At 38.4% G+C, this 25,484-nt stretch overlaps 3 protein-coding genes across 14 annotated transcripts in view; 1 reads left to right on the forward strand and 2 right to left on the reverse strand.

Moving 5' to 3' along the window:
* Positions 1-37: 37 nt before the first annotated feature.
* Positions 38-14,337, reverse strand: LOC111863595 (bifunctional arginine demethylase and lysyl-hydroxylase PSR). Its single transcript, XM_023850057.2, has 9 exons — positions 14,128-14,337; positions 12,766-12,971; positions 12,025-12,177; positions 9,851-10,047; positions 8,471-8,618; positions 6,675-6,863; positions 5,203-5,390; positions 4,951-5,014; positions 38-3,310 (listed from the first exon to the last, which is right to left on the reverse strand). Exons 1-8 carry the CDS (start codon positions 14,180-14,182, stop codon positions 4,978-4,980), a joined length of 1,173 nt encoding a protein of 390 aa, XP_023705825.1. The 5' UTR covers positions 14,183-14,337; the 3' UTR covers positions 38-3,310; positions 4,951-4,977.
* A 794-nt stretch (positions 14,338-15,131) lies between these two features.
* On the forward strand, positions 15,132-15,907 carry LOC111863587 (cytochrome c oxidase subunit 5A, mitochondrial). The gene has a single exon (XM_023850044.1). It carries the CDS (start codon positions 15,254-15,256, stop codon positions 15,713-15,715), a length of 462 nt encoding a protein of 153 aa, XP_023705812.1. The 5' UTR covers positions 15,132-15,253; the 3' UTR covers positions 15,716-15,907.
* Positions 15,908-18,145: 2,238 nt separating this feature from the next.
* The window catches only part of LOC111863583 (DNA-binding protein Ewg), a 28,235-nt gene continuing 20,896 nt past the window's right edge, over positions 18,146-25,484 (reverse strand). For 9 of the 12 annotated variants that reach the window (XM_023850030.2, XM_023850031.2, XM_023850036.2 and 6 more), the window contains one exon: positions 18,146-24,723. In XM_023850030.2, coding sequence (XP_023705798.1) covers positions 24,466-24,723 — 258 coding nt within the window. In that variant the 3' untranslated portion in view covers positions 18,146-24,465. The remainder of the gene's footprint in view (positions 24,724-25,484) is intronic. The other 3 variants (XM_033751122.1, XM_033751121.1, XM_023850034.2) reach the window with 1 other exon arrangement.

Here is a 25,484-nt window from a genome sequence, read left to right on the forward strand (position 1 = left end):
TGCTTTACCACCACCTCAAACTACTAAAATACATAACCAGATTACAAGAACTGTCGCTTATGAAGGACAGTCATTTATTTTTACCTTCCTTCTACAAAGCAAAGATACAAAATTTTCTGCTTCATTACATCACAGCAACCTTAAGCTTAAATATACTGTCTAAAACATCTTCGAAAGCGCCTCGGCATCTAACACTGACACAGTTATTATGCAATCATTAGAAGTTACTAGATTCTATTTTCAAAATATAAAAGGAACTGAAATCACAGATACTCATTAACACAGAACTTTCTTCCAAACTGTTGCCTACTGAAATTATAAAGTACCTTCAAAGATGTTCTAGGCAGTTTACCTCACATCAGAAGTTCTTGTCCCATTCTCCTTCCCTAACATATTCTTCAACTCTTTATGCACATTTACACCCCATCTGGCAAATAAGAAAGAAAAAGAAAACAAAAATAAACACATATACAGGTAAACCTCTATATATATATATGTGTGCGCTTAATATGTGCAATTAGTGTACAGTGTAGGTCCAAAAAGCATATATTGAAGTTAAAACCAACACAAAAAACTGTAATTCATCCATGATGGCTAACAACATTTGTCAGAAGACTTAATTTTGGCCTTTAAAATATGTTTTAACTGTGTACATACATAAAAATATACAGAATAATGAAAAGCACATAAACTGAATATAAGTTCATTACAGAAATGGGATACAAACCGAGTTAAAAATGGATATGCTACTTTGTAGAAAAATATTTGTGAAGCATAAATTAAAGAGATGCAACTTTCTTCTTTCCTTCACACAGTTTACAATAGCAGCTAATTCCATTTTCTAGGGTTTGGCAAACTAGCATGCTTCGTTCCACATTCAGGTCTAAATCCATAATTTGTTGTTTAACAGCTTCCAAATTTTGAAACATGCTCGAGTCCTTTTATCAGAATTTCCTTTGAGACACTCCCCTCTCCTTCAGACACAATTTATTTTTTCTCCCTGTAGGTGTGCTGTTGCTCTGCTTCAATTCCATAAAGTCTGTGTCACGTGAATGGCTGTGAATACGAATCCAGACATTCTCTAATACTGGGCAAACCAACATCCAGTGACATATCACTTTTCCTTCTAGGCATGAACTTTTACAAAATAGTATTACTTAGCATGAAGTACAGCAATGGGAAGACACTGCTTTGACATGTCTAACTCAAATGATGGCTTACACAAACCTGAGCTTATGGCAAGCATAATCTGGCAATACTGTTTACACGAGTGACTTATTTTTGCTGTACTATTCGGAATTTTTTAAGGGGGCTCATATAGAGGAATAGTAGAAATGTTTGTGAGCGCACTCACCATAACTTGCAATGATCAAAAATGTATATACAGAGGTTTACCTGTACATTCACATTTTACATAAAAATTATACTTTTAAAAACGTTTATGACAATTTCTTTTCTGGTGGAGATTTTACATAATTCTCATTTTGCTCAATTGGTATGCAAACTAAGTTGTGTTCAGTCATGGTAAACTGTCAATACCACCTCTCCAACCCTGTAAGACAATTGAGAAAGTTCACTCTGTTCAACATTAACTAGATACATCATGAAAAATCACACATTGCATCTTGTATCCCTTTTACACGAATGGAAGCAGTGCTTTGTTCTCCCCTTCTTTCAAAGGGCACCCACAAATCACATCCTGCTACATCTGTGGCAGCTTGCCTGAGAAGTGATCTCAATTTAAATTTAAAAAAAAAAATACTCTAGAACTGTTTACCCTTGCCCCAAAATGGAAGTCAACACAGAGAATTTCAAGGCACCTTAAAGAAAACAATAATCACATACTTTAAAAGCAGAAAAGGGGTACACTATGATACATCATAATACAATACAGACTGGGAAGTACAAGGCACACAAAAGAGTAAGAGCAATTGTATGAGGACAAACACAAATATTTCCCAAAAACAGAAATCCCACAAAAAAGTACCATAAGACTACGAAAGAAAATGACATTTATATTGTGTACTAAGTCAGGCTGTGGGGATGGGCAATCCATATTCAAATGGAGTCACACAAAGGCATTACAATTATGTAACAATACTAGCACTCATCTAGTCGAAGCAATTAAGTTACGTGTTCAACTGATGTACTGTTACACCAACCGGTTTATCTAATATGAAACTGGCACTTTTTGAAGAATTTCATCAAAACCCTTTTCCCAAGTTACTAGTGACATAAACCTTGAATTTTATATGGACAGGACAATGCTGCCACCTTACTGAAAATGATCACACATTTAAAAAATGTAGGTAAATGAATTCAAAGAAATAATAATTTCCATTTTTAATAAAATTAGCAGTTTTTGACAAATGTTGCTATGAACCGGAAACAGAAAACTAAGAAGAAGGAAAGCTAATGAACACATGAAGCATATGGATATACTACACAGAGGAGAAACTTTAGGGGGAAAAAAACGAGGCAACATAAACACCTTGTGTAGACAGCCAACAGAAATTAAGATATCAAATAAAAGGCATATTATAATCAAATAATTAATTTACCTCATGGTTTCTCAAACTGTGGATTACTGAGTTCTCAAGAATTATTTTAATATGGCTGCATCCACACACTTCACTAGTCTGTCAGTCATTATGATTCAGCAGGTGGTACTTTTGGAAAATACAGTTGCAGCCATTAAACACTTCAGTTTCACTGACTATACAGAACATCTCACAGCTTACTGTTGGCGCTATTTGGGTTTCTGCTGTCACTGTAATGCCCGATATGAAACTGCAACATTGTAGAGAACTACACTTTCCCTTGATGGTACAGATGGGAGTGCTGCATAAATTTATGGGTGGGGGGTATGGCAGTAAAACGTTTGAGAATGCTTGACTCCATGTGCAAAAATGAAATATATATATGTATAAAATATTTATCGTAGCTTAATTACAACCACGCTTTCATTCACATGGTTCACATTTTGTATGTACATATTTGCATGAAAGGCTCATACAATTTTGTACCCAAGGTTTATTACGATGACATGATGCAATCCTGTATTTCAAATTTTAAGTTACTATATACTGCCTGACACACAATTTGTAGCATCATATTACAAAAATGATTAAAATAATGTAAAGGCCAGGAATGGTGACACGATAAACATGCAACAACTATCACAAGATTTGAAACTCAGCTCAAGACCATTTCTGCTGATCAGTTTGCATAACAAGTGTATTGGGTACATTAAACAGAGCCACACATGGCTTAGGAACAGTAGCAATCATCATCTCATACAGGTGACATCCTGAAACAAAGAAACACAAGTTCTAAGTTATTCAAACCAGTGCTTACAAATCTCCAATGTGGCAGTGTTTAGCATTTCTTGCATTTCATGTCACAATCAGCAGATGGCACTTAGAACACATTATACATCACAGTATTCTTAAAACTTCACCATGCATGGCACACCAGAATACAGTTCAATATCATAATTATTATTGTGAAATTACATGTTTATAAATATATAAACTATGTTGACATTGTAAGATTTGAGGCTTTCACGGCAGTGACTATGAAGAAAGCAGTCTTCTGGGATTTGGCACCATGTATATGTGGTGTTAACCGACGTTTTGGAGGAACGTATCGCCTCCCTGAAGATGGAGGCGATACGTTNTTTTGTTAACATTTCATTTTGTTGTTCATTTCCATGATTTTTTGTACCATGCAGTACAATTCATAAAAAAAATATCAGACAAAACAAATTTTGGACTGATTACTAACTGAAAACACAAGATGATTAAAATTAATCTGTGGTCTAGTGGTCAGAGTTCCTGGCTACAGATCCAGATCTCCAGAGTTCGATTCCCGCCACTACTAGATTTTCTGAGAAGTATTGGGCCAGAAATGGGGTCCACTCAGCCTCGTGAGGATAAATGAGGAGCTATTTCAAGGAAATAGTGTCTCCGGTCTAGAAAACTGAGATTAACGGCCGCTGGGATCTGTTGCGCTGACCATGTGACACCCTCTATCCACAAAACACTATCCACAAGCGTCACTCAGTTGGTATAGTTTGCTTGTGGACTGTGGCCACATCATAGCTCAAGCGGTTAGTTGCTGGCTTCCCACCGTGGCAGCCCGGGTTCAATCCCTGGTCTCGTCAAGTGGGATCTGTGGTGGACAAAGTGGCACTGGGGCAGGTTTTCTCAGAGTACTTTGGTTTCTCCTGCAAATTTCATTCCACCAATTGCTCCACAATCACCCTCACCTAACATCTGGGGCTGGTACAATAGGCCAGAAGTGGCCGCAGTACAGGGGACTTACTCCCACCCCACTAGCAATAAAAAAAATGCTTGTGGACTACAGGCAATGGAGTTTTCTTAGTTGTTTGTCAGGAAGTTCAGATAAATATAAATAACACAAAGACACAAATAATCCAAAAAGAAACTGCATCTGTTCAATGAGATGACTAAACAGGGGTGAACAATATTTCAGTCCTATTACTACAATTGTTAGGTGTATATAAAATAATGAAATGCACTTGAATTCAATATATTATGGCACATCAGTTGTGAAACAGTGTCTGAGGCAATATGGGGAGGGGAGAGGATGAAGAAGGTTTGTGCAAAAAGAGACTATTACATCAATGCAATGAAGGAAACCAAGAATAAGGAAGTAGGGGACTGTAGAATTCGAGGTTCTAACTGAAGTGCTGATGAAGGGTTCCGTTTTCTAGGATATAACATCATGTAATTTGCCTTAAGTCAACTGACATTTCGGACGAACCTGCTGCCTTCATCTTCAGAGATCTTCTTGATCCTACAGATGGAGTTGTAATGTTCCTCTGGAATATCGACTGACTTTCAACAGACTACATGGAATTACATTACAGAAGATAGAATTCTTCAACAAAGTGTCAAAGTTCTCAACAGCACTAAATAAACTCACCTTATTGCACATACCCGAAGAGAAATACTATGTGAGGTTCTTTGGCGAGTGTGTGAGCTTCCTTCTGCAAAGATAAACACTTTCTTAGAAATAGCAATGCTTTTTTTTTTTTTTGGTTTTGAGAGAGAAAGTAAGGGTTCTACACTAATAAATTAACCCAAGTCTCACACTCCATCACAAAAGACAATGAACATGTTGGGTCAAGCAGTAGTGATTGTAACTAAGTTTGCTATCAGGCCCTACATAACGCACCTTTTCTTTTTCTTATGTGCTGTCAGTGATCCCTGACCACTATCATCGTCGCCACTGGAACTTGAACATGATGAATCATCTGAATCACTTGAACTGGAAGTAGAACCACTCGAACTATCTGATGCGACACCCGTGCCAGCATTCAGGTCCACTGTGTCCGCCAGTGCGGCTAAGGCCGGTTCCTTTTCCTATAAGAAACTGTACTATTTCAGGATCATACTTGTCTAACGCTCTCTCTACATATCCCATATTCTGAGACTTGGAGTGACGATTACTTTTATGACTCACAAATTTTGAACTGGAAGAACTGTACAGTGAAACAGTAGATGTACAGGTGGCGGACTCTGACATTCTACTGTGAGATCTACAAATATTTTCCCTTATCTTTCTTACCCTCCAGAACATGTACAATACTTCACAGACACTCAGCTGAAATATTAACCTGTTTTGGATTGTTCAGCTAGGTGTCAGGATAGTTTAGTCAATATAGCGACCGGCTAATGGCCAGGTTTGAATTCCAGCAGAAGCAAGATCTCTTTTCCACAGTATCCAGACCAGCTCTGGGGCCCACCCAGCTTCCTACCAATGGGTACCTGGGGAAAGTTCCCAGGGGAGGGGAGCAGAGTGGCTGGTAAGAATGAAGCTGACCACTCACCTCCATCCAGTGCCAAGGTCAAGAATGGTGGAAGTATATACCTCCACTCCCCCATGTCTTCACAGCATAATGCTTAATTAAGTGCACTGACATCTTTAGCTTTACTGAGTGTCTTTAACAACACACACTTAACAAATGTCATTCCAACACATTCGCACTCACTGTGGTAGGAGCATTCAGCTACAATTTCAGCGAAGAATTTAAGTGGCACATCAACAGTACATAAAATATTATCTGCATTTACACTAAGATGAAACCAATTTACCAGTCACATATAACTGCATATGTTCTGTGCGCTAAAATGGAGGAATAAATTAATGATATCTCTAACATTTCTAAAATAGTGAATCGTTGGTGCAAAACATAAGTTACACAGGTGATACGGGGGCACGCAATAGCGTAGTTGGTTGACGAGCTATGCTACAAGACGGAAGGTTGCAGGTTCAAGTCCCAATGAAGTCATTGGATTTTTTTCAATTGACCTAATCCTTCTGGCCACACTAGGCCCTGGGGTCGACTCAACCTCTAACAGAAACGCGTACAGGGAATTAATTAAATAATTTAATGGGGAGCAAAGCATGGCCGGCGCGTAAGGCTGACAACCTTACCACCATCTTTGAGGCGATTGTCTAGATAACGTGGGACCCTCAACGTCTCACAATCCTATGGGCCTTTACGGCCTGTTACAGGGATAGCTTTACTTTTTCACTTGTACACAGGTGATACCACTTTTATTATTTATGTGACTAAAACAATGGAGATCCAGGACCTATATCAAGACACATAATGCAGCTTCATGACAAAAGAAAATCATTACCTTAAGAACCCTGAACAACTTGCGGGAAAGCTTGGGACGCCCACGAACTGTCTTGTGCCACACGACAGGGAAGTTGGTACGGCTACAGAAGTTCTGAGTGACAGCGATTGTCACATCAAGGTTTAGCACAACATGCCACCAACCACCTGGCACAAACACAGTCTCACCTGGCTTCTGCAGGATCTCCAACTGCAAGACACATATCCAGGTTTGTTACAGCTCATATCATTACTTTTCTTTTTATTGCTAGTGCGGTGGGACTAAGCCCCTTGTACTGCAGCCACTTCTGGCCTATTGTCCCAGCCCCAGATGATGGGCGAGGGTGATTGTGGAGGAATTGGTGGAATCAAGATTGGCAGGGGAAACTGAAGTACTTGGAGAAAACCTGCCCCAGCGCCACTTTGTCCACCACAAATCCCACTTGACCAGACCCGGGATCGAACCCGGGCCACCGCGGTGGGGAGCCAGCGACTAACCGCTTGAGCTATGGCATGGCCTGATATATCACAACTTACTGCATTTAAAGGTCAAACATTCTCTTGTTCATTTTTACTAAGCCATAATAATACATGTAGATTCTAAAAGGTTCTGACAATGGTGTGTAACACTCAGAATTACTGGGATTTTGGACTTTGTCCATTGACAAGTATTCTAAAAACCAGAGAACACAACATTTCAGAAACTGAAGCTTTTTCTGTCCTCAGATGAGGACTGTGATTGAAGTTAGCTCCTTCCAAGGGATCCAACAGAGTAGGTCTCTCTCCCCTCTTCTGCAGACAGAAACATCCAGTTCCCTAGTTTATAGAATATTGGACAATGGACGAAGTCCAAAAACCCAGTAATTCTAAGGGATAATCATACACATTTAGTACGTGTAGTAAGGCTCACGAAAGATCAGGCATTGCCCTTAATTTTACATTATTCGATTTTCAATGAATGAATTTTTAATCTGAGAAAACTGTTAACATACCATTAGGCTATGCCACTGTGAAGACATATTACATCCTTACCAACATTTCTCTGGCACAGTCTGCTTCCATTTCAAGAGCAGAAGAAATAGAATTATGAATTTTGACATTACAGTCAATTATACACGCTTCTCCTAAATGTAACATGCATGGATATGCGCCAAGAGAACGCAAAGGAACAAACTTCCAAACTAAGTATGCGTCTACTGGAAGAAGCCACAGAAGAGACCTCTGAGGAACTGAGGCTGAAACTGTCCCTCAAATGACCAACTCCCTTGCTCATCTTGATGGACTCCCGAACAATTACTGTCTGGGTCTCGTAACTGTGGCTGTGGTTGCATTAGTGATGGAAAACTAGAGGGCGGAATCATAGTACTTGCCTGCCTACCCTCTCCGCCTGAAAGATATACCTAAACCTTCAAAAAGAGTACAGGCACTGGACCATAACAATACTTTCTGCTCCAGTTTCAACGTTCATGACACTAAAGTTCTGTTCTTCAGGAATGTGACATCCATAACACAGACAGGTAATAACGTTTTGAAAGAAGAGTACAACAGTGAAGCACATGGCATCATCATTCCAATGCAGGTTCCAGTGCCAGCCACTTACAGTGTAACCACACCATCATACCAGACAAGTTGAACATGCAAACCTTACTTAATTCCAAGCCTCGGCTAAGTGTGATCTGTTTACTTACAACCCCTGTCACAGAACCCACGTTCAGGTTTTCCAGTCTTCTTTAGTCTGTCCCTTCACTTTCCTCCCTAAAATCTCTGTAGGCTGTACATTATCCAAGTTACATAATTCACGCATTAAATTTTACATACAGGCTTGCAGTTCTCTGGCCAAGACGGAAGCTGGGTCTGAGGATACACTACTTTGAACCAAGTAATGGCTTCGTCACGTTGTTTCCCTCCATCTGCTGATGTTACTTTCAGTAACTCTTTAGGAGTGTGTGTTGGGAACAAGCACCACCTGTAACACACCCAACAGCAGCAAAGTTTAGCTGCTCCAATGCTTCATGATTTTAACACATTGACAATGGAATTCTGATTAGAGCAAAGCAAAACAAACTCTGTGATTTTAGTCCGCAAGCGAACTATACTGACCGAGCAACCGCTGCTTGTATGTGAAGTTTAGTGCCAATTTTTGCAGCTAGAGGATGTCGCATGGTCAGTGCAACAAATCCCCATGGCCGTTAATTTCAGTTTTCTAGACTGGAGCCGCTATTTCCATGAAATAGCTCCTCAACTATCATCATGAGGCTGAGTGGACCCAGTTCCAGACACACATCTTCTCAGAAATAAATCTAGTAGCGCCGGGAATCAAACCCAGACCTCTGAATCTGTAGCCATGAACGCTGACTACTAGACCACAGAGGCACTGTGTCAAATTTCCAATATGGCATACTGTGACTCAGCTTATGTCTTCTGTCAAGTTCCTGAATGATGTCTTGCACTTTCTTGAAGAAACCAAATTATGATCAATGTTCTTCTTCCCACAGGGGAGGCCCCATTTTACCTGCAACAATACTATATCCAAATGACATCTAAATTCGAAAAAGGTAACATAAAGTTCTCTCCACCAATTAAGCACTATGACATGAAGATGTATGGGGGAGTGGATTATAAATCCACGTTTACTTGACCTCAGCAACAGCTGGAGGTAAGTAGTCACTTCACGGCCCGGTCGCTTTACCTTTGGGGAAAAAGCCCAATACCCATTGGACAGGAAGCTGGCTGGGTTCAGAACTGGTCTACTTGACATGGATAATTCAAAATTCTTGCCTCAGCTAGGACTCGAATTCTGACCACTTGGGTGTCCAGCTTGTAGCCAGTTGTTATACAAACTGCGCTATCCCGCCTCTCATACTGCAAACAGACTTGTGATAACTGACCCCAATGGAAATCAAACACCAATTCTCAGGGTTTCTAGCCCATACACGTCAGTATACTGACTCTGGACAAGGGCAACAACACAATACCTACTAGCACACAAAACTTCCCAAATTTTCCTCTCTATGATTCTTTTGATTTAAAAAAGAGAGAACTGGAATGAAAATACCCCCGCAAAAAGTAAAGAATTGCAGATATAAGATGATCATGAACCTAACAGACTGCATGATGCCTTAATGCTGAACATCACCATCTCACAACTAGTGTGTCAAAACACGTATACGTCAAAGGGTTCACGAAATTTCTACTCACCTTTTGTGACCCACCACCAGAGCATTCCAGGCGCTAGTTCCCAGGGGGTCGATGTGAATGCCAGTGCCTGACCGAGCAGGTCCCATGACAAACCACCTGTATGGTGGACGCCGTTCCTCTCCAGCATACTTGAACAGGTCATCACGGAAATATACTGGCACTTCATAGTCCTGGAGGAGCTTGTTGCGACGGGCATGCTGCAACACATTTCCACTTGCAGCAAAAGCATTTTCACGCTTGACATGCTGCATCCATATGGACACACTTAAGCCTATACTGTCTGGCCAGCATGAGACGAAACAGAAGCTAAGAATATGAGGACTTTCTGTGTAGCTTGCAATTCTCTTAAGTACTGTGATGACAATTTGCTAGCCAATGGCTAGGTAAGCACTGCCTAAAAGCTGGAATAACAGCAGAAGCAGAAGTGATTTTTTTAGGCAACAGTTAGCTGGCACCTGTTCCCATGGCAACAAACATGAACAAAGGCATTCCTGTGACAATGCAGAAGAGAGGAACTGGCAGCGTGGCAGTTATAAAAGGCAGTGCATTTGTGAATTCGAGTAGCAGTAGAGGTCAGAAATTAGTGACAAGATTCTTCACACGGCATTCAGGAGTTCAATGTGTGAGCTGTTACAATTCACTGTAACTGTAAAGAAGTGCCAATAAATCCGGTCATCAAATCAAGAACCCATTATTATTCGTCACGCTAACCCCTAATACATGACAGTGTTACTTAAGCATTATCTCTATACCGACTAGCTAACTACTTCAGCAACAGGACATCTTACTGCTGTGCCATTCCACTCCAGGCCTCATTCCTTAGCAATTCAACCTTCAATTTAGATGTAACTGAGACAGCAGTTACGTTTGAATTACACTGTCAAACACTTCACTGCATCACCAAGCACAAAACATGATTGAAGTGTTGGAAAGATGCCGTAACATGACACATAAATGACAGAACAGAGGACCCGGAAGATACGGCCACTGCTAGGCAACTGTCAGCTAACACGTTTTCATCGCAACCAAAATATGCTCCCATGTCAACAATACCCATGGAATTCTAGGAAACAGCTCACTTAGTTAGTTAGTTATTGGAGAGGGTGGCTTTCCCCATGCACTGAGACCAGTATTGGTCCATTGTGCTTCCCTCTAAGATATTCTACCAGTCTCTATACCCTACCGATATTGGTGCGTACCATCAGTCCCGACCGAGCCACCGAGTTTGGCCTCTACTGGCTTGGCGGTATCTATAATGCTTCCCCCATCTATCAGAGGCGTTAGAGACTACTGTTGGGCGGGAAATGTCCTTCAATTTAGTTCAGTGACTTCCTTTGGAGATATGAGGTTCTTTTACGTGCCGTAAAGCTATGACATGGGACCCACGGCTTAAAGTCCCTCCCGGAGGACTTGTTCCCTGAATTTTTCCGCCCTTAAAAATTTCATGACCTCCGCCAGGTTTGAACCCGCGTACCACAAGTCATGAGGTGGGAACGTTACCTCTAGACTACGGAGGCGCTAACAGCTCACTTAACAAATCACTCAAAAATGGAGGACTTCTTGGAAGCAGTGTTTCTATGCAGTCCACGCTGAGCCCGAGGCTATATTTGTACAGCGAGGATGAACAAAAAGAAATTTGTCAGCCATGGGCAGGGGGTAGTAAGCCATGAGCTGGCAGTTGCGAATTGACAGTCAGATGTCAGAGGTCAGCGGTTAGAGTCTTCAGCTACATTGTTAGATGTCACTGCAAAGCAACATATAGTGCAGAGACAAAGAAGACTTATTGTTTGCAGTAGTGATTTGTAAAGTGCATAGATTTGTGACAGTGTTACAGTTATTTGTAATTACGAGTTACAAGCGTTCAATAAATTCAATTATCAGTCCAAACCCTGTGTCTAGTTCCTGTTAAAACACACTCTACACCATCATTAATATACATCACTGTAGTATGCCACTAATAGCTGATGCAACATGATGCAAATTCTGTAACTAAGTCACTTAACACTAATTCACAGCATTCACTTTCAATGACAATGGCTTCCAATATGACTGCAACATCATCACTAAAGTTATATAAACATACCTACCCAACCCAAACACACACTGTTTGAGATGTCCGTAAAAAAAAAAAAAAACTAATATTTCTTTTCAGAAACAACTGCACATGAAAGTACCTCACCAAAGCTGCTATCAAATATATAAAGCGGGCTGTCATCCTGAGTTGTTGTCATGTACTGAATGTAATACTTCATTTTCATCTTAACACTGTACCCTTCATTGTCTTCGCCACATTTAAATTTCTGGTTTCGATACTTCTTAGCCAGCCTCTACAAACATAAGAACATTATTATTACAACATCCCTTACTCACATCATCATCAAAATACAAGAGAAATATAATATTATTATAGCAGCACACTGAAAATATCTCAGAAATCTGAAACCTCAAAAAAATGTAAATGCAGCACAAGAGATCACACAAAATGGAAAAGTACAAATCAGAAAAGGTAACTTAAAAGCAGCCCAGATGAATTCCATATAATGGTTTTTAGGAACCAAAATATTGATTAGAAACAAACTTCTGAAAAAGGTGGACAAAAACATAATTACTCACAAGGCCAACCACAAGCACATACCCCAAAGTATAATCACAGATAATGACAGATATTAACATAAAACATAAGTCCTCAAGAATAATAATTCTGAATTTACTGCAGTGTTTTATAAAATTCAGCAACCATCCATAATTGTTCTTGGTGTTGACAAAATTATCAAGGAACTTAGAGTGCAGTTCTGTGTGTCATGTGTAAGACCGTAAATCAAGCAAAGCAGGGATTATGCATAAATATGAAAAGAATAACAGCAGCACAGCTCATCAACTCAGAGCCGTGAGGACCTCTATATAGAGCGGCTTACCTCACATGTCCATTTATGCTTCGCTTTCCAATTATCTTGAATTCCACAAATAACTATCGGCTTGTATAACTTCTCATACTTTTCTATAAATTCACTTGGAGGAAAATCTTTCACATGAATTCTTTCAACATTGTCATTAACAGTCAAAAATGAATCAAATTGATCTATATATCCCAGCGCTGACCAGTCTCCTTTATCATTCAGCTCTGGAAGAAAGTATTGTACATACATTTGAGTAATATTTCATAACAAGATGAAAAACAAAGTAACAGATAATGACAGAGACAGAATAATTACAGTATTATAATTTAGTACTGCAGAATCTTTCTATGGAAGGAAAGAGCAGCAGATAGCAACCAATAAAAGAATATTGTAGTGGAGGTCAAGGCCTCCACCAGGCAGCAGTACCACAGGAGAACTTGTGTCTCATTATACAGTTATATTTCAGTAAAAGAGAGTCAAATTTCCTTAAGTTCATAACAGTACAATTCTGGCTAACAACACAGCAAGAGAATTTTAAGCACATCTTTAAAATTTTCATTAGGCATATTGGAATAATTTATATCAACGTTTGTAACCACAAACAAAAGCCAAATTCTATTGGCACTCAGTACTGAAAGGATAATCTACAATCTAGTAACTGTAATCAAAGCTCACATTTAAGAAGGTTATATGTAGCTACAGTATTGTACAGCTGTTCCACGCTTCAAACCTGTAAGGACATGTTATGAGCCAGGGTAGCTCAGTAAGCAGACACTACACACGGGGCAAATGGAGGTTGATATTCAGCATAGGCACAAAAACTTCTCCTGGGAATAAATTTCCAAAGTATACTATACTGACTGGGCAATCCCAGCTATCATAACATCTAGAGTTAAGTTTTCCCCACGCTTCACTGAAAAAGCATCACGCCATGCAGATATATTGGGAGTGAAGGTATAACTCCAGCATTTTTGACCTTTGTACTAGATGAAGGTGAGTGGTCAACTTCATGCCTCCGCTGCTTTACCTTCGGGAAAACGACCCCGAAAACCCTTAACACAGAAACCTGGGTGAAACCTAGAGTAGGTCTGGAGAAGCGAAAAACTTTAACCCTGCCGAGAATCGAATCCCGACCGTCCAGCCCGTCGCAAAACATACACATAATGAGTCAAACAGAAAATGGCAAACTAGGATGAAATTTCAGTAAATATAAATTCCAACATAAACAGGAGTTTAATACTACAGATCTTATACGAACATATCAGTTTACTTTTTCCAGATGTTTAACAATAACAACACTTAATTCTCCATTATGTATTATGGTCAAATTCTGGTGAATTTAAGCACACAGAAACACATTCTCCCCTTCAAAAACCTAACCTGGTCTAGCTTTCCTTTTCACTTCTCTAATCCTCTTTCTTGCCCGGTGATCCATTGTTATGCTACTATTATTATTTTAACGCAAACATTTAAACTCATATAAAAACCTAAAGCGTTTAAAGTGTCTTGCGTTACGAACTCTCACATTACGTCACTCGACAAACAACGCCATCATGAATTCATGCTAAATCACGTCACTCGTATGGAATCACAGATGCTCGCAGGTTCACAGGATCCTATCAACGGCCAATACGAATCGGTGACAAGTCTTGAGTTGTTAAATCATTATTTCTGTATTGTATAACTTTTTTTTATTGCTAGTGGGGTGGGACTAGGCCCCTTGTACTGTGGCCACTTCTGACTTATTGTACCAGCCCCAGATGTTAGGTGAGGATGATTGTGGAGCAACTGGTGGAATGAAGATTGGCAGGGGAAACCGTAGTACTCGAAGAAAACCTGTCCCAGTGCCACTTTGGAAAGTCTCGTACAAATAACGTAAAAGAAAAAGTTTGCGTCATTGACATTAACGTTGTTGCCTTGTCTGAAACAAATGAATGCTACTTTGATTGCTTTTATCCGTAATAATAGATTCTGAATCAGTATTACTCACATCTTAGCAAGTGATGATATTCTAGTACACGTATTTTGAGAAATACATTTTATCAAGTCGGACTAGAATTTATAATTTTAGATGTGCTCCCAATCTTTGTCATTCATGCAAACGTAAATTGTAACTGTTAATTCGACATAAATAGCTTGTATTCTAAAGTGATGTATCATTCCTATACATTTCCAATTTGATTTCTTTTGAATTGCTGTTCTCATTATCATAATGGAAATAATTCAGTTATTTTAATAATCGCTTTCATTTGTGACAGAAACGATAGCATCATAAAATCCTGTCTTATCACAGCTGTGAAAACCTCAAATCCAGTAGAATGACATCGACATTCTCGAGTTAAGCATTTTGGAACGCAGTCTCTCGTTGGGGCACCGGAACTTTCGCATTCCAGCCATCTTGGATCCTTCGTAGTTTTTCGTTACGCAACTGCGGAAGGTTGGGTTTGATAAGGAAGCAGGCTGAGGCATAAGTATACATTAAATTTCCTGTCCAAAACCCATCAGAATGCTGAGGACTGCAGTCTGCCGTTTCCATTCTGTAGTTCGGAGTGTTGCCATACAAAATGTGGCACGTACAACATCAGTTTTACCTAGTCGTTTAATGTCTCAGCATTCAACGGAGACCGACGATGAATTCGACAGTAGGTATGAAGCCTATTTTAATAGACAGGATATTGATGGCTGGGAGATCCGTAAAGCGATGAACGACTTGGCAGGTATGGACCTTGTACCAGAACCCAAAATCGTTAATGCTGCCCTTCGAGCATGTCGACGAGTCAGCGACTTTGCGTTGGCTGTGAGGTTCCTAGAAACCATAAAGTCTAAGTGTGGGAACCGCGTCCAAGAGATTTATCCGTACATCCTTCAAGAGATTCGACCAACTCTAGATGAATTGGGAATCAACACCCCAGAAGAATTGGGATATGACAAACCAGAACTGGCTCTCAAGAATGTATATGATATGTAGGCAGGTGCAAAGACATAGAAAGTAAATAGTTGTTTTGGTGAACTGGAAAAATTGTAATAACTTTCAGCATTGTGCGTAAAAGCCTCGTTATGTAGAACAGTAATGTGGCATGAAAGTTTTGCAGTGTACATTATTTTCTTTCAAAATGGCAACAAATATGTAGCTGGAAAAATAAACCACATTAAAATCAAAGTGTGTGTTATTAAGGTTAGGAAGATATGTTTGGTAGAAAGTATAAAGGTGACGGAAATTTTTGACGTAATAGCTGACAATATTTTACACCTAGGTACTCCAGGCTTTAAATGATATAATATGTTTTTCATGTCTGTAATACTTACTAAATTGACTAGTTGAAATGGTGCCTTTCTTTTTACAATGCCAGTAAGTTGTTTGCAGTTCCCCCCCCCTCCAGTTTAAGCTCAAATTTGGTATAATATAGTTCTAAGTGCGTAGCGATAACTATATTGCTGAATGGTAAAATGAAACAGGCATTTTGCATTGTTTCTTGCAGCCTATTGGAGACTGCCAGTCATCAGTCAAAGTGGGATGCAAAGTAGTGACTGAAACTGATGGAAATTCCCTTTCATATTTTTAAAGTTCCGTAGTTCCAAGCTACTGCTGGAAGTGTACTCCCATTCTACATTGGCTTTGATCTGCAGGAAACATAACTGCTGTACTATTAATAGTTAATTGGTCAGTAGCAAACTGTTGGATTAAATTGGGAGATAACATTGTGACTGAATATATTGAGCCTAAATACTTACGGTAGGTTTATTTATTCAGTGACGTATGAACTGACAACAAATGGTACAATTTTGTATTACAATCATCATTACTGAGCTGTCACATTTAAAGAAAACAAAAGATCCCTCTTAACTCCATGCTACCATACACTTTTTTCCAAGTGAGTATTATATAAACATATTTATAATTTGAGCTTATGAGAATTGCTACCACTACAGTCATAAATGTGACAGGATCACTCAAAAGGGAAGGCTGTGTTGGAAGTATTTATGACAAATGTTTATTCCTGAGAATACTGTAGCCAAGGGCAGTTACAGAGAAGTGCTTCATTTGAAGCCTCCATAAATCTGGATAACCAGATACTGGGTGAACCTGCATATCAGTTGCCGATAGTTAAGTAACTCGCTAAACAGTACTGCAATGTACTCCACTCGTGCCAGTTTTTTCACCATATAATGGACCACCTAAAAAGGATCTAATTCAAGGCTGCAATGGTGGTTAAAGACTTAAAGACTGTGTTGTAGAATGTCACATGGTGGCTTCCAAGATATAAAGCTGTAGATACCATTTCATGGTAAGATTGAGAATTCACCAATCTTTACAGCTAAACTTCTCCATCTTCATAGGATGATGCATAATGGCTTTTTCTTCTAATGGAGGCTGATAACGGTAAGTTATGATTCCCTCCCAGAATCTGCACGAAGTGAGAAGCCCTTTCATAGTTGTTGAAATGTAATACTGCTACTACTGAAACTGTTCATGCAGAATATGGCCTGCAATTCAGTTATGATGCCACTAAACACAGTTTCAATCAAAATTAACTGCTGGGGTGCATGTTGAAAGTGCTACAAGTTACAAGGTTGCTATTGCTCATTTTTAGCTAGTTGAATGTGACATTTTGCCTCCAGAGCTCTGCTTGCCCCCTGCTTTCATGCTGGTTTCTTGCTCCAACCCTGAAGATGGAGGCAACACATTCCTCTGAAATGTCAGTTGACCTTCAAAGAACCTTTATCAGCAGTCTTTGTTTAAGCATGCAGTTTCTTGTCTTGACATGTAGGGAGTTCTAACATCAATTAAATAAAACAATTTTGGGATACCCTTGCTGTATATTTTAAAAATTAACTGTTGACCAACATGGTGAACAGTCAAATATAACAGTATTGGTGATGGTATAAACCAGTGGCGCTCTCTCAATTGGTTGGAGACAAGATCACCTAACACAAATTTCAATGTTACAGTCCCTCACTTATGTGACAGCCCACCACTGGTACAAACAAAAAGTAGAGGATACAAACAGTATCATAATATAATAATACATCTATGGATTACAGCAAAACAATGTCAATATGCTTAAAAACAAACATACGAACTGCCAGAAGCATTTTGAAATATAAATTACAAATTATCTGAACACAATATAAGGCAGAGTAAGAAGTTTTAAAAATGTTCTTTCCTTAGATTTCAGAAAACATTTAAGAGTCAGTGAAATATTAAACTTGACACTGATTTCAACAAACAAGAAATGACAAAATTTTTACTAGTTCTTCTACCACAGTAAAAAAAAAAAACATTTTTTAAGTTGGATATCTTTCCAAATTTTCTTACGGTTTACAAGCACACACAAAATTACACTAATGGGATCACATAGATCGCTCTGATATCGTAACTGTATATTTTTTTCATAAATTGCACATGCCTGGGATTGCTTATCTTTAGATAACCGACAGGATTTTTCTTCCGTCACTGAACAGGACACCATAAATAACCTAGCACTGATCTGCTTTCACATCACATGCAGCAGACTGTGCTACTGACTCAACAAATATAAATTAAAAGACTTTGTACACAACACACGCAGCGACGTGCGAAATTCAGAGTCCTCATATTCATTTTCCAAAGGCGCCAAAAATTAAACCATTTCTGCATAGTTAGACTGTGTCCAGGTGACAAGATACATGATAACAGATGAGCATAATTCAAATGAACCTAACATAATTCAAGCACACCGAAAACAAATGCAGAAATTAATATTACACATTATACAGAGGACAGATATTTTCATATGATTTAATTACACTATAACTGACTGCATTATCAAATGCAAGAACTTTGGAATCACAGTACAAATAATCCAGCTGGTTAATAAACAGCAAATGAAATTAGGTATCAACCCAGAGAAAAACTACAAATGTATGAAATATTACCAAGGTATAACTTTTGAAGTTATGTGCCAGTAAATTTTGATTCTTTGGAAATACTCACACTAAGGGTTAAGGAAACCATAAATCCTAATTCTGTACAGTTAACAAGGGCGACAGAAGTGGCAAAAGTGTCGGCACAGGCTATTTGAATGGATGACACACATCTATTCAAACTTTATGGCAGGAATATAAGAAAGAAATGTTATAAAGTGATTGTGCGGTATTCATGAAATTAAATTACATAATGGAAACTGTAAATCATCTATTAAGAAGTCAACAAAATATTGCATATGTATGCATTCAAAGATAAGTTTAAATAGTGAAGTTATATAAAAAAAGTATGAAAACTGTACATTATGGATAAACTGTTGGAGATGAAAGCAAAGTCCACAGTGTACTTACTGAAGATATACAACACAACATGACCACAACACAAAGTAATGCTGTGTTCACAGATTCTGGTCCCCTTGAAGGATTACAAGTTAAAGTAAATAGGCAGATTTTCCACAGAAATCTTGCTGACTGGACACAATCGTTAATGCACAGTGACAAATATGACAAGAAGCCTGCAAACATAATGGCAATTAATACCTTACAGTTAATTTAAATGTTGCACATCTTACATATTTATAAACAAAGATAACAAACTCAGTCTATTTTCAGTGAAAACTGAACCTGATTTGTTTAATTCCGTTCCCTGAAGAAACAGCATACGACCTGTGAAATCCACGTTCCAAATACTGCCTTTGACACAGAATGCAGACGACAAGAACGGCATCGTACTGCAAACTGCAACACACCACATCTTCATGACCAGTGTCGTTATACTACCGGTATTTTCTATGGCACAATCATCACATGAAGCGAAAATAAAGACACAAAGAAAAAATCTGGTAAAGACAGAAAAATAACAGTCACACACTCAATCTTCAGTATAAATGCAAAACATATATACTGTTCTTCCATACACAGTATGTAGTGCTCAACTCAAAACTGAGCTATTTGGTTGCTTCATGAGATTATCCATTAGCCCTGGATCAATCTCACTAATATGTATCAAGATATTTCACACTGCCAGATTCATTTTAACAATTTGTTGAATGCTGGAAACACATCCGAAGTCAATATGAAACTAATTTCAACTCCGGAATCTCACAACTTTGAACAGGCCACAAAGTTAATAAACAGATTGCCATCTTGTTTTGAGTTTTATTGTCAATATATTTGTAGGGACCAGGACTGATTCAAAAGGGCATTTAAGTCTACAACACTAAAATGAAACTGCTGAAAAGGGGTTGATGCTTTCTTCAAACCAGAAGATCTACCCAACTGTTCTTTTTCTGCACTTATTTAGGTTTTGTAAATATGCCCTTTGGCTTCTTCCAACTAAGAATTAACTTCTGAAATTATGCATACTTTCTAGATAATTCTTAGGGCACCTTGGAAGGGGTATCAGCCCATTGCAAGGCCTCTACTTACACAGGCCAATGTAACAGAAAATACAGACATCTACTCATGCCCCAAGAGGAATTCAAACCCATGATCCCAGTGGTTAAGCAGTCCCAGAAAGTATGCACATCAGACTACATGTTCACTTACTTTTCTAGACTTAGGAAATGATATACAGTAATTCAGGCCCGAACAGTATCTGTGCTGGGAGCAGTTTCCTAACCAAGATTATCTTCTCAGTTACCACACAAATTAAGCAATCAATCACATAAATCTTAAACTTAACAGTGCTTCATATAATAAAACACCCACCCCAAATCATCCAAAAACAACATTTACATCAACAGGTTGTTCCTTTGGTGCAGGACAACCTCTAAGCATATTCCTTCAGAAGAATTCTCCTACATGTCACTGCTTCAACATAGTAGTAAAAAGCATATAACTACAAACACTCAGTTCCCACATAAGATCCAAATCTTAGATCTTAAAACAAGCTTTACTATGAAGTAATACATTCCTCTGATTTAATCTTTAATGTTACGCATTTAAACTTAAATTATGCGAGACCTCTGTTTTGCAAAGCAGTTAAATTAATGAAAGTTGACTCTCACAACTGTATATGTTAGTGCGGCAATTCTGGCTACTGAGATGACATTTTCAAATCTGTCTGGGACACAAATATTTGAGTCTGGTGTTTCTTATTATTCTACTTTCCTTTGTTAGGGAAAACAGAAGTAGTATTATTAGATTATTAATTGGGGGGGGGGGTTATGAAGGTTGCATCATAAGAAGCCACACCAAGCTCATGCTTTTCAATTTGCTACATCAATATCAATATGGCAGACACCTGAACTTGTGTGGGACTAACATGAACGTCACTTAATATCAGTGCCTAAAATGATTTATGGTAACAGATCAATGAAAAATGCCTTTTTTGTTAAGGTTTTTTTTTTGATTGGGAGTAATGAAAAACAACATAATGGTTATGGGAAAACATTCTTTTTAACTTCCAGTCTGACAACAATAACAAATGAACCACTGGAGCTATATATGTGAATCTTGGTATGGAGACAGAGCATACACATAACTATAAATTATGTACAAAATATTGTTTTGTGAGTCAACAATTACAAACACAATGACTGAATTGAACTTTGATGCTGTATCTGACAAATCTAGTGTACACTGAAAATGTATATAATTAATGTTCTCCCAGAAAATGTGGTGGTGGTGGTGATAGCAATATAATAATAATAATAATAATAATAATAATAATAATCTGTAACATATTAACATTTTCAACCAATAATCATTAAAAGAAATGTGACAAAAGTGGGATTCAATCATAAGATAATGTACAAGAGTTCAGAACACAAACTCACATTCTACATTCCATTTCAATCCTGGATTACAAAGACAACATCAGCAACACACAATATGTAGGACTAGAAAGCTGTGCAACAGGAAAGTGGACTTTACAATTTCTCCTTAGAGCCCACCTTCCATTCTCTTCTTCTTTCATGAATTTTTGTAGATGAATTCCCTCTAGAGTCAACATGTTAAAAATGATTCTATGGTTTACATCTAAGCACAACTGTCACTGTACGAGTAGACTGGATAGCTGAGAAAAGGAAACAGCACAGAGTAACAGCCTATAGACTCGCTGATGTAAGGTAACACTTTGCCCAAATCAAAACCTTCACAATATGCTAGTGTATGGTATACCTCAACCATTCATTGACAAAGCTCACAGTTTGGACAAAATGCAAGAAGCTATCTCCCACAGTCAGGTCCTTTCTCATCTACTATACAAGGACATGCAAATAAGTTTCAAGACTCATTTTTAGTTTTGCACTGGGTGATCTGGCAACGTAATTTGGAATGTTAGGTGACACAAGAAGACAGAGCTAGCATGGAGAGTCTGGATAAGCTGCATTCAGTATTCATTGAACAGTAGCTCATTAGATCACTGTGCACTGTAAATTTTGTCCAGATGTGAAAATGGAGCATATGATGGAACACAGAGTGAATGTGATGAAATTTTGTGTTAAACCGCAGAAATCTCCAACTGGCCAAATGAGAGTCTAGGGAGTGGAGATTGAAGAATTTCCAAAGCCAAAAAAGCCATGGATGTCAAAAGTCCAAGATCAAAACAACACTGATCTGCTTCCTCGACATCAGGGGTATATCCACTTTGAATATGTACCTGAGGGGACTACTGTTAATCACACATTCTATGTGGAGGTGTCGAAAAGGCTTATTGATGCTGAGGTGCAGACAAGGAGAATCGTGGAGAGATCGCTCACTGATTCTTTACAACAAGGTACCAGCATATTTTTCACTTCAAGTGCAGGAAAAGGCATCTCTGCATGGTTCATCCAACATACTCCCCTGAATTGGTTGCAGCTGACTTCTGTTTGTAAAACTAAAGAGTGTGCTGAAAGGAAAGCATTTGTTAGACGCTGGGGACATTAAATTTGTGGGGAAAAAAATTGGCATTCCTGTCCAGGATTTTAAAAACTGCTTGGAACAATGGCCAAAGTGCTGGGAAGATTGTGAAGAATTGGAGGGAGATTACTTAGAAAAATTCTAGATTGCTAATATCTGCAGCTCTTAAAATAAATTTTTAAAAATTAGTCTAAAAACTTATTTGCTTGACCTTGTACATTCCTAGCATAGCAAGATTTCTCCTTATAATCCTACACATCCATATGTGACAGTAAAAGACAATGAATGGCAATTCTAAGAAAGTTATGTCATGGTAGCACTGTCCAAAATATCTGAACTGTTTTCATGTTTATATCAGCCAGTTCTCTAAAATCAGAACTCTTGTACGCTTTAAGTTCAGTGAGAGACTGTATGTCTGTGGTAAACCTGAACAAATACAGGAATAGTGCTATCATATGCAGAAATGATGTTTTTCACACTTCTGTACATAAACTAGTAAACCACATACAATTTTTCTACATATAAATTGAATTCTTCTAACTCAAATTTTTTCTGCTCTCCTTAATATAACAAAAAACCACGAACATTACAGCTCTTTTATATTAAACACTGTATAAAAATGTTACATTTAGGAACTATTTAAATGACTAAAAATTTGAGGACAATAATCAGCTTCCAACAAATTGTTAAAATTCAAAGGGTCTGACTGGCCGCGTCCGTATAGTAAAATTACAGAAAAGTAATTAATCATTCCTTTCATAATAAAAAGTATGGCTTTTACCTGAAAATACCTTGAATTCTTTTATTACTGAAAGGTAAATAAAAGAATGTCTAGCATTTCCATGGCACTGTGCAGTGATTATGTTCTTTATGAATACTATATATTTCTTACTATTTAAGAACTGAAATCCAACCACAACATCTGAACTGAGAATTCTTTGTAATATGTACAGATATATCACTTACACATAACTTTGGTGTCCTCAATTTCCTGGTTTGTTAGCAATCAATCATACATGAAAAATGGTCAGAGAAGAGATTCCTGAAATACTTCTTACCATGGTAACTTTATATACTAAAGTTTACTGTCTGTTTAATAGTTTTCCTATCCTGAGATTCTTAAACTCTTACCATAGGGAGGAGATTTTGGGACTAATAATCTCACACTGTCCATTTCTGTCATCTGGAAGGACCAAAGACTATTACAATGGGCACAAACACGTAACACACACGGCAAACAACCATTTAACATTTTGTAACAAACATAGGAAAAGTGAAGATAAATGAAAGCACTCACAAGCTCTTCAGTTGTATTACTTTTCACACACACTACGAATCAATACCTTGTAACAATCAAGAAACTATATCCTTTTGTAGTGTAACAAAAATGGCGAAAATTCAGATTGTTACTGAAATACAATTTATTCTACTGTTTCAGGCAATGCAACAGCTGTTACTAAGGTTCTCTCAGCTACAAAACTGCTCTTCATGTGTCAATTTTGTAGTTTAGTTCAGAAATTGTGGTTATGCTTAATCACAACATTTTATGGACTTATCAAAGTTCTACTGATCATGATTAATTCTGAAGTGATGATAATACAAAAAATAAAAAATTTAAATACATCGGAAACTAATCAATATAGTAGCGCTCTTAGACACTATTGATTACATGCGAACTGTTTATAAGATGACTGTAATATTAAAATCATTTTTGTCAATTTAATTCTTTGTATATTTATTACCCACTGTAAAAGCCAGACGATTTCTTTCCTTTCAGAAAGGAAAACGAATGAAGCATACAGGTACACAAGTTCATCTTGCAGCACAAAACAGACATAAATCCACTTGACTTTCTCTCTCACGAACACACTCGCACACATGCACACACATTCACACAAATTTGCATCCCTATTGGTCCGATGAGACAGCCGCTACCTCCTCCTTCACCTCTCCTGCTGAGGTCACAATAGGTTTTGCTAGGACTGCATCTTTAAGCGACAGCACTTGAAGTACTTGCGGCTCGTTGCTCATTGCTACAACCTGATGTGTGGCTCCCATCAACTGGGGTGTGACTGTAATGGTGTCTACAGTCTCTGAACCGTTCGTTGGTTCCACTTTAGGGACTTGTACCATGGGCGTCACCACCTGGAACAGGCGATCTTCTCCCTGAGATACGCCAGAACAAAGCAAGCTTACATTTCATATGAGACTTAAGAAATATTTTTTCCTGGTAAATAACTAGTGGCATACATTCTAGAAATTATAAATATCTTTACCCAGACAAACATCACCATACAGCTCTCTGGGAGATGTGAAAAATACATAATGTGACATGAAAGCTAGAAGAGGCAGCCACTGCTAGGCAATGACAACCAAACATGCTTCTGCAGCAATGAACACCTAACACTTGAAGCATTGTTGGAGAGTCAACATGCAACAACACAGGAGATGTGGGAAATGGTGTTGTCTGTGCAGTTCCTACCAAGGTTCTATAATGAGGGCAGGGGGTCGAGGCCATGTCATAGTTCATTCAGTTAGTTGCCTGCTTTCCACCACAGTGGCTTGGGTTCGAGCCCAGGTCAGGTGATGTGTGATTTGTGGCGGACAAATTGACATAGGGGCAGGTTTTCTCCAAGTACTTCGGTTTCCCCTGCCAATTCTCATTCCACAAACTGCTCCATATTCAACATCATCATCATCTGGGGCTGTTACAATAGGACAAATTTTGGCCACTGTACAAATTGGACTCAATCTCACCCCACCCCAAGAAACAACCAGGGAGTCGACAGTCATGGCCATATGGCTGTGATCCAGTTGCCATCCAGCAAGGATGTGAGTATGGAATCAATGGAACCTTAATTGTTAAAAGCTGTTACCAAGCAATGACACATCAAAACACAGCAGATTGGGAAGATTTAGTGTATGCT

This window comes from Cryptotermes secundus, unplaced genomic scaffold (assembly GCF_002891405.2).
Source record: "Cryptotermes secundus unplaced genomic scaffold, Csec_1.0 scaffold57, whole genome shotgun sequence".
Classification (NCBI taxonomy): domain Eukaryota; kingdom Metazoa; phylum Arthropoda; class Insecta; order Blattodea; family Kalotermitidae; genus Cryptotermes; species Cryptotermes secundus.